We start from the raw sequence: 15,440 nt of genomic DNA, 5'->3' as shown, positions 1-15,440 counted from the left end.
GAAATACACCGTTTGTTGCAATATGCTTGGGACAACAGTACATTTTGATGCAGACAAACTTTCGAAATTACAGTAGTTACAATTGTCAACAACAGATGGCGCTGCGGTCTGGGAAACTCTATAGCATGATATTTTCCACATATCCACCATGCGTAGCAATAATATGGCGTAGTCTCTGAATGAAATTACCCGAAACCTTTGACAACGTGTCTGGCGGAATGGCTTCACATGCAGATTAGATGTACTGCTTCAGCTGTTCAATTGTTTCCGGATTCTGGCGGTACACCTGGTCTTTCAAGTGTCCCCACAGAAAGAAGTCACAGAGGTTCATGTCTGGCGAATAGGGAGGCCAGTCCACACCGCCTCCTGTATGTTTTGGATAGCCCAAAGCAATCACACGATCATCGAAATATTCATTCAGGAAATTAAAGACGTCGGCCGTGCGATGTGGCCGGGCACCATCTTGCATAAACCACGAGGTGTTCGCAGTGTCGTCTAAGGCAGTTTGTACCGCCACAAATTCACGAAGAATGTCCAGATAGCGTGATGCAGTAATCGTTTTGGGTGTGAAAAATGGGCCAATGATTCATTTGGAAGAAATGGCATCCCAGACCAGTACTTTTTGAGGATGCAGGGACGATGGGACTGCAACATTGGGCTTTTCGGTTCCCCATATGCACCAGTTCTGTTTATTGACGAAGCCGTCCAAGTAAAAATAAGGTTCGTAAGTAAACCAAATGCTGCCCACATGCATATCGCCGTCATCAATCCTGTGCACTATATCGTTAGCGAATGTCTCTCGTGCAGCAATGGTAGCAGTGCTGAGGGGTTGCTGCGTTTAAATTTTGTATGGATAGAGGTGTAAACTCTGGCGCATGAGACGATACGTGGACGTTAGCGTCATTTGGACCACAGATGCAACACGGCGAACGGAAACCCGAGGCCGCTGTTGGATCACCTGCTGCACTAGCTGCGCGTTGCCCTCTGTGGTTGCCGTACGCGGTCGCCCTACCTTTCCAGCACGTTCATCTGTCACGTTCCCAGTCCTTTGAAATTTTTCAAACAGATCCTTTATTGTATCGCTTTTCGGTCCTTTGGTTACATTAAACCTCCGTTGAAAACTTCGTCTTGTTGCAACAACACTGTGTTCTAGGCGGTGGAATTCCAACACCAGAAAAATCCTCTGTTCTAAGGAATAAACCATGTTGTCCACAGCACACTTGCACCTTGTGAACAGCACACGCTTACAGCGGAAAGACGACGTACAGAATGGCGCACCCACAGACTGCGTTGTCTTCTATATCTTTCACATCACTTGCAGCGCCATCTGTTGTTGAAAATTGTAACTACTGTAATTTCGAAAGTTTGTTTGCCTGAAAATGTACTGTTGTCCCAAGCATATTGCAACAAATGGTGTATTTCTATCGCTGCTCGTTTAGTTTTTATTGCCGTTTCAAATATACTGGTCATTTTTGAAACACCCTGTATATTTTGCATATATATGTGTGTCAAAATGTGTCTGCTTGTGTCTGTGTGTGTATGGATGGATGGATGGATGGATGTGCGTGTGCGTGTATACCTATCTTTTTTTTCCCCCTAAGGTAAGTCTTTCCGCTCCCGGGATTGGAATGACTCCTTACCCTCTCCCTTAAAACCCACATCCTTTATTCTTTCCTTTTCCTTCCCTTTTTCCTGACAAAGCAGCCGCCTGTTGCGAAAGCTCGAAATTTTGTGTGTTGTTTTATTGTGCCTGTCTACTGGCGCTGCGCTTGGTAAGTCTTGGAATCTTTGTTTTTATATATATAATAGGGGGAAACATTCCACGTGGGAAAAAACCGGGAGCGGAAAGACTTACTTTAGGGGGAAAAAAAGATAGGTATCACGCGCACGCACACGCACACACGCACACACACACAAGCAGACATTTGTAAAGGCAAAGAGTTTGCCTTTACAGATGTCTGCTTGTGTGTGCGTGTGTTCGCGTGCGTATACCTATCCTTTTTTTTCCCCCTAAGGGAAGTCTTTCCGCTCCCGGGATTGGAATGACTCCTTACCCTCTCCCTTAAAACCCATTTCCTTTCGTCTTTCCCTCTCCTTCCCTCTTTCCTGACAAAGCTTGCCAAGGTAATCCCATTCCTGATGTCCAGGCGGAGCTTCAAGGAATCCTCAGAACCTTAGGCCCCCTACAATACCTTTCACCTGACTCCATCAAACTTCTGACCCCACCAACACCTCGCACTTCTACCTTCTACCTACTTCCTAAACTTCACAAACCCAAACATCCCGGCCGCCCCATTGTAGCTGGTTACCAAGCCCCCACAGAACGTATCTCTGCCTACGTAGATCAACGCCTTCAACCCATTACATGCAGTCACCCATCCTTCATCAAAGACACCAACCACTTTCTCGAATGCCTGGAATCCTTACCCAGTCTGTTACCCCCGGAAACCATCCTTGTAACCATTGATGCCACTTCTCTATACACAAATATCCTGCACGTCCAGGGCCTCGCTGCAATGGAGCACTTCCTTTCACGCCGATCACCTGCCACCCTACCTAAAACCTCTTTCCTCGTCACCTTAGCCAGCTTCATTCTGACCCACAACTTCTTCACTTTTGAAGGCCAGACATACCAACACTTAAAGGGAACAGCCATGGGTACCAGGATGGCCCCCTCGTATGCCAACCTATTTATGGGTTGCTTAGAGGAAGCCTTCTTGGTTACCCAAGCCTGCCAATCCAAAGTTCGGTACAGATTTATTGATGATATCTTCATGATCTGGACTCACAGTGAAGCACAACTCCAGAATTTCCTCTCCAACCTCAACTCCTTTGGTTCCATCAGATTCACCTGGTCCTACTCCAAATCCCATGCCACTTTCCTTGACATTGACCTCCATCTGTCCAATGGCCAGCTTCACACATCTGTCCACATCAAACCCACCAACAAGCAACAGTACCTCCATTATGACAGCTGCCACCCATTCCATATCAAATGGAATCCTTCACGAAATCCTCTCAACTCCACCAAGAGTGTCTTGCCGCCGCCCACCTAACCTTTGTAACCTCTTAGTTCATCCCTATGAAATCCCCAAACCACCTTCCCTACCCTCTGGCTCCTACCCTTGTAACCGCCCCCGGTGTAAAACCTGTCTTATGCACCCTCCCACCACCACCTACTCCAGTCCTGTAACCCTGAAGGTGAACACCTCTCTCTCTCTCTCTCTCTCTCCTCTCTCTCTCTTCTCTCTCTCTTCTCTCTCTCTCTCTCTCTCTCTCTCTCTCACACACACACACACACACACACACACACACACACACACACACACACACACACACACACACACACTCTCCCCCCACCGTAGACATGCAGGTACAGCACTTGCGTCACTGCACCACATCTTTGACATCTCAGGATATTTGGAGACAAGGCCTGTGTCCACATTCAGAGTGCCAACCGACAAAAATGATACTGAGTGTATCTTTGTAGAATACTGTGCAGAATCAAAAGTATATATACTTTTTGAACCTAAACACCAGAGGATCATGAAAATGTGGGATGTTATTTTTAATGAAAATGTGAGGTGATGATTGAATTGTTTAGCATACTTCTAAGGTGATACAGGTCCAGTCCCCACTGACCCACAGTGAAATAAAGCTCCCCATAAGATAATGCAAAATTTAAAAGAAACCAGGGCATGCAACATATAAGGTCTTATTAAGTGGAATTTACTTGGGGCTGCCTAATTAAACATGAAACTGGGTACCACACCTCCCATGGATGTAATAATAGTGTGAGCCAATGAACTACAAATGTAAACTAATGGCCATTACAACTTTTTGGTTTATTGGAATAAGAAATCAAACCAAATTATTTACCAACTGAATCTAGTATATAAACACCAGCGGAAAAATGCTTCTATCGCAGCACAAAAAAATGTGAAAGTGTTCCTGTTTATTTAAAAGAATCTGTCTTAAAATAGGGTACCAGCTTCCTCATTCTACCTTCCTCAGCAATGTGAAAAATTTTCCCAAAACTTTTGGCCTGCGAAAATATTCACTCTTTTTTAACATGTGACTCAAGTGAAACTCCCACAAGCTGCCCTAATTCTAACTCACTCATCCATTGCTGTAAGTTGCTCTTACTCATCCACTCCCAGTTTGCCCTTACTCACTCACTCTTTCAGCCCATATCATTGTCATTATTTCTTTGCATCTCTCTGTCATTTGTCTTCTGTGCCAGCCACAGTCCCCTTTGTTCTGTCCTACTACTACAGTCTCCTCTCGCTGTCACTGTTTCCCCCTTGTTCTCTCTTACTGCTAATATCTCATTTCTTCCTTCCTATTGGTGCTGTCTCTTTTCACTGTCGCTATCTCTCTCTTCCTCATTGTCAAAATATACTCTCTCTCTCATTGTCACTGGCTCTCATTTTCTCTTTCTCTTTATTCCTACCATCTGGCATTGTCTCCGTAACCCCTTTCCAGCACTGTTCTGTCACTGTCAGCTGTGTTCCACTGCCACTGTGTCCCCCTCCTTCTCTCACCCTATCATTATCTCCTTCACTCTTTCTATAACACAACTGTCCACTATCTTGCAATATTTGTAATTTTTCTGTCTCTTTGCCACTGCCACTGTCTTTTCCTCTTTCAACATAAAAAGCGCAAATATATTCACATGCCAAATTTTTTGGGTAAAATTTTGAAGGTGCTGAGGAAGGTGGAATGAGACACCTGGTACCCTATCTTTCAGTCAGTCTCCTAAACAAACAGGAACATATTCACATTTTTTGTGCTCAGATGGGAGTATTTTTCCACTGGTTCACTTCTTTTCCCTGCTGCAGCAGCAGGATGTGTAATGCATATGAAAAGAAATGTAATGGTCAGTGAAATGTAGATAGTTTACTTATGTGAAATTGAAATAATGCAAAACTAATTTAGCGCCTCACACCATATCTTGTGTACAAAATCATTATCCATATGTATGCTTCAGTTTTACAGCATGGGGTTCCCAGATGATATCGGAGACACTTTACAGCATATTTTTCAGTGTTACACCACTTTATAAACCAGGTTTTCACTCCAATCAGATTTTACATGTGTGTACATGTATACAAGTGAGATAGCTTGGAATCACTGTATCCCAGAAATGGATAAAGATATGAAGAAAATTTTCAAGGTTCAAGATCGGGATCTTAGGAATACATCATAAACATTGCAGCCTTTTGCTGTGCATAGCTATCTGAGAATTTGTGACAGAGTTTTAGTAAAAAACATATATGCATTTTTTTCATTGTTTCTCAACAGATAAATGGGGAGATAACTCTTTTAGATACCTAAAGAATATATTGTTAAAATTTGAGCAATTACTGCATTTATTTATTATTTAGATTTTGCCTCATACTGGTATTAATGTGGAAGTATGATACCTTTGAAACTCTATATCTTGGAAACTGATAAAGATATCGAGAAAATTTTCAAGGTTGTGAGAGATCAGGATCTAAGGAATATATATATCATAACTTTCAGCCATTTGCTGTCCACAGCCATCTTGGCATTCTCAGCTTGGTTTTGGCCTGCCAGTATCTTATCTCCTACCTTTACTGTCACTTTTCAATCTCACATAGATCTCAGGCTAAGCCACAGATAAGGCTGACAACAACCAGATTGGCTGGTTTCAGCTGACTGGTAGTTGTGCCACAAACATTTTAGTGACTCGTCAAACAGTAAAGCATTCCTCCTCTCACATCCTCCAAGTCTGTTGTGCTGCAACAGGCCTACTTCATTTAGCTGATGGTCAGATTCATTAATTAAATTCAATTAAAGTCAATTGAAATTGAACACATTTTGAAGTAGTACTGTGTCTGTAACTGTTTTTTGTTTGTTACTGAGCAGCAGAACTATACTGTTAAGAAGCTCTTAATGGTAGCTGACGTTTCTGTATTTGTCTGTTAGTTGCTAGATGCATATTATTATAAAACTCAGCTGAGAACAGTAGGCCACATGAATTTTTGATTCGGGCCACATGTTGGCCATAGGCTGTAGTTTGATGACCGCTTGCCTATAGAGTCACTGAAAGGAGCAGTGATGCCAGACAATGGTGAAAACTGGCTGAAAGTAATCAAAGAAGTCACTGAAGCTCAGAGAGAACCACACGCAGGAGTCTGCTGCTTTATATTTAGACAAAAAGCCTTTAAATGCAAAATAGGATTTTAAAATTAATTAGGTTTTTAAAATTAAAGAAAGATATGAAACTTCGCATTGTATGTTATTAAGAATAACTAGTAATAAATAGTTGTGCTCGGAAGCAAGGCCTGGACTTCGATGAAACTTTCCCTCCTGTTGTAATGCATAGCTGATCAAGGTATTTATTTGCTATGGGTGCTAAAAATGCCATTAATATTGACCGGATAGGTGTTGTCATGGACTTCTTACCAACTCTTGTATGTGAACAGATCTACGTGAAAGTTCCTGAAGTAGATCCACTTACGAAGACTTAATCCACTGGCAGGCAGTCAAAAGGATCGAAAAGGTACCAAGAGTATGAAGCTATTGTTTTCTAAATCTGAGGATCACCAAATAATAGATTACTGTGATGCAGATTGCCCCAGAGATTGGAAGGCAGAAAATTGTCAACTGGATGTCTGTCTAAATCTCAAGAAGCATTTGTATCCTTTCATAGTAAGAAACAACCAGCAGTGGTCCTCTCCTCAACTAAGGCAGAATACATGGCCATGAGCTGGGCATGTCAAGAGGCCGTGATTTCAAAGGTAGTCACCCAAAGTCAGTGTGAAGCATGTACCTTCAGAGCAAAGGCAGGCAGGCATGTTGACATCATCTCTGGCAAAGCCTCACCATCATGTTTTGCTGCAAGATTTTGAACTGCAATTTTTTTTTTTTTTTTTTTTTTTTTTTTTTTTTTTTTTTTTTTTTTTTTTTTTTTTTTTTTTTTGTACATAACTGTAGTGGAGGTGTCAGAATTTAGACTCTGTACCTCACTTATTAAATTATTGTTGGTGGTGCTATGCTGTAATATGGATGCTCAGAGTTTTTATCCCATGTAATATATTGTTCAAGGGTTTGTATTATAGTTTTACCACATTAAGGTCTGGGTGTTAAACGTGTTTGTTTCAATCAGTTATTGCCTGTAAATTACTCTGTTAGCAGAGGTAACCAGAATGCATCACAGCATTTTAGGTTTTCTATTGTCTTCATTTGACAGTTAAATTGCAGTGATTTTGAAGATTCCTATATAAAACGGATATTAATTAGTGGAGAGCCTAATCCATAAAAAATTACGGTAAATACAAGAGGTATTTTGGGACCATATTTTCATATTGTATTTCTGTCACAGAGACCAGCACAATGCTTTCACCAGCCCAAGGGCCAACCCCCACTGCATCTAAAGGGAAGGTACAGGCAAGACCTGTTATTGAAGATTATCAGCTGCCTGCAAAGTACCGGAGGAGGCCAATTGATGAGAAAGAAATTGAATATATCAATGTGAGTTGCATTAAATCATGCTCAGTAGACATAAGTTTGCAGTAACTAGCTGACTTTTATGGAATTAGCTGGGGAAAAAGATGTAAACATTTGATACTGTAGTTATTTTTCAAGCAGTTTCCAATTTCTTTATACATCTGCACTTCTACACCAGTGTGTTAAGTGGATAGCAGTATTCTAATTGCAGTCATTCCTGCAGTCTTCTCTTGTTCAGTGTTGGTGGCAGATTTGTAAACTGTTTAAAGTAGTACTGGTCTCATTGTTTGGGCATAAAATACACTGAAATGACAAAAGTCAGAGGAAACCTCCTAATGTCATATCAAGCCATCTCCTGCCCAGCTTAGTGCAGCACCTTAACGTGACGTGGACTCATCTTGGTGTTGGAAGTCCCCTACAGAAATACTGAGCTATGCTGCCTCTGTAGCTGTCCACAACTGCGAAAGTGTTGTTGCATGATTTTATGCTTGAACTGACTTCTAGATTATGTCCTACAAATGTTCGATGGGATTCATATTGGACAATCTGGGTGCCCATACCATTTGCTCAAATTGCTAGAGTATTCTTCAAACCAGTCATGAAGAATTGTGACCTGACATCATTGTTTGGGAACATGAAGTCCATGAATGGCTGTGAATTGTCTCCTAGTAGCTGAACGTAATTAGTTCCAGTCAGTCAGTCATGAGTTCAGTTGCCCCAGAGGATCCAGTGCATTCCTGCAAACACAGCTGACACGATTATGGAGCCACCACAGCTTGCACAGTGTGTTGACAACTTGAGTCCATAGCTTCACGGGCTCTGTGCCACACTTGAACTCTACCATCAGCTCTTACCAACTGAAATAGGGACTTACCTGGCAAGGCCATGGTTTTCCCATTGTCTAGAGTCCAACTGATAGTGCTGTTAGCAAATGAACTTGAGTTGGTACTTTGCTGCTGTAGCCCAAATATATCAGATTCCACTGCACTCTCCTAACAAATACATTCATTGTATGTCCCACATTGATTTCAGCTGTTATTTCACACATTGCTCTTTGGCTGTTAACACTGAAAACTCTATGTAAACACAGCTGCTCTCGGTCATTAAGTGCAGGCCTTTGACCACTATGTTGTCTGTGGTGAGAGATGATGATTCCCAAAAGGGAATGTCATATGCTTCCAAAGTTCTGTGACTTAGTTAGGCGGCCATAATCATGTCAGAAACCTTATCACATGAATCACCTGGGTACAGATGACAGCTCTGCCAATGCGCTGCCCGTTTATACCTTGTGTACATTGCACTACCCCTATACACATATGTGCTTATCACTATCCCATGACTTCTGTCACCTCAGCATAATAACTGTAATACTGGTTGTTCAAAACAATCAGTGAAACAGACATATCTACCATACAAATAATGGAAAATCCAGGATGCCATATAAGTGAAGTACACATTTACCAGCTTTGTTGTCTTTTGCAGTTGCTCATATTTTGTGTAGGTTTTTATTGTTATAATGTTGCAAAACTTGTCATTAATTTGAATCCATTTTACAGTAAATGTATGAGAGACGAATATGTGCTTTAGAGCTACAACTGTGTTCATAGGAGGGGACTTCAAAAAGTCAATCACACATTATTATAGCAGGCCATGTAGGTTTTACTGAGTGCAGCACTATGGTTCAAAGTGATTCAGTACATAACACTATTGTTGGAATGTTCTACCCATTGTTCAGTTTCTTGGTTATAGAAATCTGGTCTTTGGTCATGGAGCTGTTCATGAACTGCTGTATGAACATTCTAATTATAGGAAAATCTCTTTCCCTCCAAATGTTCTTCCAGCTTGCTGAAGAGATGAAAATTGGATGAGTGTATGATTTGGACTTCCTGATAAACATCACCCATATCTGTGCAGTCTTGATCAAATTGTTGGCACCACTTCAGGACAGATGGATGCGACATTGTACTTGGTTCCTATGTTGCCAGAATTTCAAGGTGAATTTGTGTGCAATTTAGATGTTTTGCCAACAAAAATTGTACTGTCCATGTACTTCAACTTTGGAGTTGTTTCCAGTTGTCATACCTTTTCACTCTCACACTGTGATGCACGTCTTACCTGTACCACAGCAGAACTGTAACTGTGTATTGAGAAAACCCAGAGAAAGTACACTTCTCTCAAAATATACCAATCTTGTCTGTGTAACTTACTTTCTGAAGTCTCTACTTAATATTGTTGATCACCGTTTTGTTGTGTTTAGATGGAAATTAATATTTACATCTGAGATAATGATCAGTGTATAAAAAATAACATTGTTTACAATTCTGGCTTGATTACATGAAAGAAAAGCTCTGCTAAAGAAAAGCAAATCATTGGCATCAGATTACTGTCACTTCAAGCAATTAATCAGATGGAGTTTCAGCCATTTCCATTTGTTTAAATTATCTGTCCCGTCCAGAATAACTGCCAAAGGAGGAATTCCGTTTTAAAGTCCAAATATACAGAATAATTTGATGATGAAAATCGTTTGGAAAATTTGCTTGCCATTAGCTTCATGCACATATATAATTGGGTATTGTCTTTGCTTTTTTAAAATTGCAATTTATTTCTACTGTTTCTCTTGTTCTTCATCCAAAATGTATCCTGTTGTAGAATCTGACCTAAGTATTATTCAAAATGTCCCTGCCAGCCATATGTGAGACATTAATTACACATTGTAAGAAATTTCCTTAAGTATGCACAATACTTTCTTCTGAATTTAATATCTTTCTTGAATGAGACTTTAAGGTTTGTCTGAAAGGGTCATCATCTGGTCCACTATCTCAGTGGATTTCACAGCACTTGTCTGTGATTTGGCATTGTCATGCTGAAGCAGAGGGTGCTCAATGTGTGGATGAACACTTCAAATTCTAAACTCAATTACAGAATGCTGTTTCTCATGCACCATCATATTTATGTTAAACATCACATTGCATGCTGCAATTCAGAGCCCTCTAGTGGCAGACGACTGCAAATATGTAGATGTAAAGAATAAAGATGTAGAATGTTAATAACATTTGTTTTATTTAAAAAACTTTTAACTGGTTTCACTTAAAAAAACTCAGATGGGTTAGTTATTAGCATGTCGTCATATGTGGAAAGAAAACCATGAGGAGATGACAACCCGCCCACTCCGCTAGGGAGCTCACAACTCTGTTGGCCAACACGGAACCTGAGCCCTTGAAGTGCTACTTCACTTTCTGTGCTGTAAGCCCATTCTTCGACAATTTTTTTCTCTCTGTCTTTTGGTTGGATGTCTTCTTGGTTTATGATTTTTGGACGTTCGTCTTGTTCTTTTTTCTTGTTCTTGTTCCAGCACTTTACACATCTTTTCATCCTAAACTACATGGTCCCCATTGTTTGGTTTCACCTCCTCTTCCAAATTTTATGGAAGTATGGTTCATGCAGGCAAGGCAATGCAGTGCGACGTATATTCCACATGTGTACATTTCTGTCTTAGCACCCTTACCATCTGGTGTAGTCAAGTACCTGCACTGTGGTAGCCCTCTGATCATGCAGGGATCACACTATTGGTGCATGAGCTTGTAACTACCCACATATTCCAAGGAGAATGTGGTTGTTGTCACGGGGCAATGAAAACTGGTCATGTAACCATTGCTAAGGCTGGAGGCAACCATAGGGAGAGCCCTCGTTTGGAGTGAGTGGCACCATGGCAGATCACTCACATGTGAACTGGATTAAGCTTCCTTCTGCTGGTGACTGCATGGCTCCAGCAGTCTTTTCTGAAAGGAAAGATTCGTATGATGCAGAGTGATGTGATCCCAAAATGTTTCCTTTCGTGGCCAGGACGTAGGGCTAAGAGACAAGAGGAGAAATACTCCCCACAATACTTCATTCCTTTTTGGCCACAAAGCCATTATTCTTTGTTGAACACCTTGAGGACAGGTTTAAGGAAGTAGCAGTAATCTCAAAAACGAAGAGTGGTTCATATCTGAATAAAATAGCATCCCCCTTCCCAGTGATGAGAGCAGCCCACTTTTGACAAGCCAAAGGAATATTAGCAGTTTCACTGTGATACAGGGTATCATCTTCCACAGTGACATTCTTTTCAGACCAGTGCTGAGTGGTGTCCCAAGTTGGAGTGATGGGGAGGTCATTTTGTCCATTGTGTCCATTAGGGATCAAAGAACAATAGGGGTGTTACAGGGGCCTTGGGCTTTGAAGGCATCTCATTGCCTAAAAAGGTCGAGGTGATGGTGTATCGATGTGACATGAAACTGTAAATACTATCTCCCATGTGGTTCTTCAGATATGTGTGATTTGTGCACATATCTTTGTGTTGTAAAATAGTTGTGGATGCCAGCTGCACACAAACATTCTTGTGCACTTCCCACATCTGTGTCATCTGCAGAGGGCACAATTCCCCCAGTGGCCAGACTGTGCAGTCTTCCAATGGGGGAAGAAACTTCAAGAATACAAGACTCTTGACTGACTGATGTACTGCCCAGCCAAGAAGAAATATGATCTTTGCATCCTGCATGAACGACTATGGCGTATGCTACGGATCCGACATCGTCATTTTCTCTAGCAACAGTACCCACACCCTTTGTGCCTTCTTAGTTGGGCCATCAGGACTGCTCATCTGTGCCTGCTCCCCTGATCATTGGGGGCCCTCCTCCTATTATTCCAGTATTCCCCCCCCCCCCTTCCTGCCCCCCCAATTGACTTTGGCAGCATTGACTCCCCACCCACTGGGGATGTTGATTCCTAATCCCCAGTCCCAGCTGGAGAAGCAACACCCCCCGCTAGCATCCCTCACCAGGAAAGGGTCACTCAAGACACTCCCTTTTTAGAATTCTGCTGATCTGCAACGAGATACCAGCCAGTGGCTGAGGAAACCACAATTTGCTTGTCATAGAGCTTCGCATTTCTTTTCCATCCCTGAAGCTAGGGCAAATAAAGTCCTCATGGGTATCAAAATCTTCCAAGGAGAAGAGAGATAAAGAGGAGACAAAGGAGGTTCTGACAGTCGCCTGGCCACTAGACTCTGCATGACCTGATTGAGAATGAAAGTGTGTTGATGCTGCCCTCTGGTAGCAGCAGGTGAACCTAGAGTATGACCACCTGCTTACTTGGTTCCTACAGCTTCCTACCCCCACCCCTCTCCCCCCTCTGCTCTGTACAGAACACTGACAGCATGATCCTCCAGTGGAATTTTTCTGATATTTTCCACCACCTGGCTGAGCTATGTTGTCTCTTATGCATTTCCCTCACTTTCGACATTGCCATCCAGGAAACTTGGTTCCCAGCATTGTGAACCCCTGCCGTCTGTTGGCTATCAGGGCTATTTAGAGAATAGGCCCAACTGACAGAGCATTAGGTGGAATTTGCACTTACTTTCCAGACTCTGTCTACAGTGAGCATATGCCACTCAATATGACTTCGGAGGCTATGACTGTTTGTGTGTGGATGTCTCTGCATTTTACCATCCGTAATGTGTGTCTCCCTCCGAATAGTGAAGTATCTCAGACCACATTGTCTGGACTCATTTCTCAGTTCTCCACATCTTTCCTCATTTTAGGTGACTTCAATGCCCACAACCCTTTCTGGGGTGGAACTGTGACCACTGGCCATGGTAGAGATGTTGAATCTTTGCTCACAGAGCTCAATCTTTGTCTTGTGAATACCGGTGCCCCAAACACTTTAATGTGATGTATGGATCTTACTTGCCCATTGATCTAGCCCTTTGGAGCCTTGGTCTCAGTCCATGATGACCTGTGTGCAGCAATCATTTTCTGATTGTCCTGCCCCTCCTTCAACATCACTTGCCTGGACATCCAGCCAGTTGGGCTCTCAACAATGCTAACTGGGAGGCCTTCGTCTGTGTTATCCTTAGCACTCCATCATGGGGAGGTATCAATGGGGCTGTCTAGGGCACAACCCCAGCTATTCTCTTGGCAGCAGACTCAGCGATTCCTTATTCCTCGCGATCCCCACTTCACTTCAGTAGATTGTATCTTGGTGAACTTCAGAATTCATCATGGCCATTAGAGGTCGCTGACAAGCTCTGCAACATCATAAGCAGCATCTGTCGATGGAGAAACTCACTGCCTTTAAACAGCTCTGTGCCCGGGTCCCCTATCTCATAAAATGACAAAAACAAGAATGCTGGGAACAGTTTGTTTTCTACTACTGGACACCATACCCCTCCTTTGCTGCAGATTTGGGCGAAAATTCACTGCCTGTATGACCCCCCAGCCCTCTTGTCCACAGGTGTATCTCATATCTCCTTGAATGTTGTTGTCTAAACTGACTCAGAAGCTTTTCTGGAACATTTTGCTTTTCATTATGCTTGAGTCTTTGTGTCCGTCCTCAAAGAGCAAGTCAAGTGAATTCACCAACTTTCATGATATTGTCTCCTAGAACTACGTAATGCTCCATTCAGTGAGTAATAATTCATCATTGCCCTGCCCTTGCTGGGAGCTGGCTCCAAGGCAGTCCATCTGCAGCCAAATGCTCAAATACCTATTGATGGATTGTCAGCGTCACATCCTTGACATTTTCAACTATATTTGAGTGAGGGTGACTTCCCATCTCAGTGGCAAGAAATGTGATCATACTTGTACCAAAAACAGGTAAAACACTCCCTTGAGAAGAATGACTGTCACTCAGTCTCACTAATGTTCTCTGTGCAAGTTGCTCAACACCATACTAAAATTACCATCCTGGACTCTCACTCATGGCTTCCAGTTTTCAGCCACCTAGCTTTGCATCGTACACTTCTGTTGCTGCTGTACTGTCCATCCACAATTGGTGACCGATTGCTCAACAGGATTGAGTATTATCACTGTCCAGAACTGGTCTCTGATGCCCATTTAACATGGTTTGCCCATCTTAAGCAAACGTGTTTATCACACCTTAATACTCTTTGCTGCCTCAGTAACACCAGCTGGGGCACTGACCGCTCTACACTTTTTGGCTTTACGAAGCTTTGATCCTGTTCCTTCCTGATTTTGGGAGCCTGGCATATGACTTGGCATGACCTGCAGGTCTGTGGATGCTGGATCCAATACACAGTTGCAGAATCTGATTTGTGTCAAGTTTCTGTGAACAGTCTCCCCTGCAGATTAGGACCAATTGCTGCTACTCAATTATGTGATATACATTTTCTGCTTCCCTGAGCTTCCAAACTACCATGTCGTTTTTCTTGGTAGGGAAATCCACCTCCCACAATAGTGGCCCGAGACTGGAGTCCCAATTGCATTTCACATACAGTGTCTTTGCAATGAACTTCAACCTCCCCCGCAGTGACCTCTTGTCAGGGAGCATCTGCATATGCCCACATGGTGTGTACCCTGCCCTTGGATTTGTCACGGTCTATCATTTGGACCTAAAGACTCTGTGACCCCACGAGCTTTCTCCTTCCTGTTTCTCGCCTGTTCCTTGTCTTCCTTGATGCGTGTTCGGTTTCAGTAGCAGTATACACTGACACCTCTGTGGGTAACAGATCCATTGTTTCGCCTACTCACATGGAAGGTACAGTGAACAATGCTCCCTGCCAGACAGATTTAGTGTATTCACTGCAGAATTGGTGCCCATCACAAGAGCCTAGAGTCCGTGGTTGTGACTAACCAGGATCTCCTTACTGACCTCCATCAAGCTGGATGATCGGCCATCTTGTTCTGGACCTCAGGTCACCTTAGGATTGCAGGAATGAACATACTGACCAGATGGCCAAGTTGACTATGAGGATGCAAACTTTGGAGATGGAGTACTGGAACTAGACCTTTGATCAGCTGTACGCTATCAGTTGTTGGAGCTTGGAACACTGGTTTCTGCGAGCAATCCAAGGGGACCACGACCATGCGGCAGTCTTCCCTGCAAGCTTCTCACAAAGAATGTATCCTTTTCTGTTGAATGTGCATTGGCCATAGTCAGCTGACCCACGACCACATCAGGAGACATGA

At 42.7% G+C, this 15,440-nt stretch overlaps 1 protein-coding gene across 1 annotated transcript in view; it reads left to right on the top strand.

The window, feature by feature from the left end:
• LOC126272617 (alpha-ketoglutarate dehydrogenase component 4) overlaps positions 1-15,440 on the top strand; it is a 45,035-nt gene that overhangs the window by 20,645 nt on the left and 8,950 nt on the right. Inside the window, exon 3 of the mRNA XM_049975575.1 lies at positions 7,352-7,500. Coding sequence (XP_049831532.1) covers positions 7,352-7,500 — 149 coding nt within the window. The remainder of the gene's footprint in view (positions 1-7,351; positions 7,501-15,440) is intronic.

Source organism: Schistocerca gregaria, chromosome 5 (assembly GCF_023897955.1).
Source record: "Schistocerca gregaria isolate iqSchGreg1 chromosome 5, iqSchGreg1.2, whole genome shotgun sequence".
NCBI lineage: Eukaryota > Metazoa > Arthropoda > Insecta > Orthoptera > Acrididae > Schistocerca > Schistocerca gregaria.
This window is presented reverse-complemented; position numbering and strand designations above follow the sequence as displayed.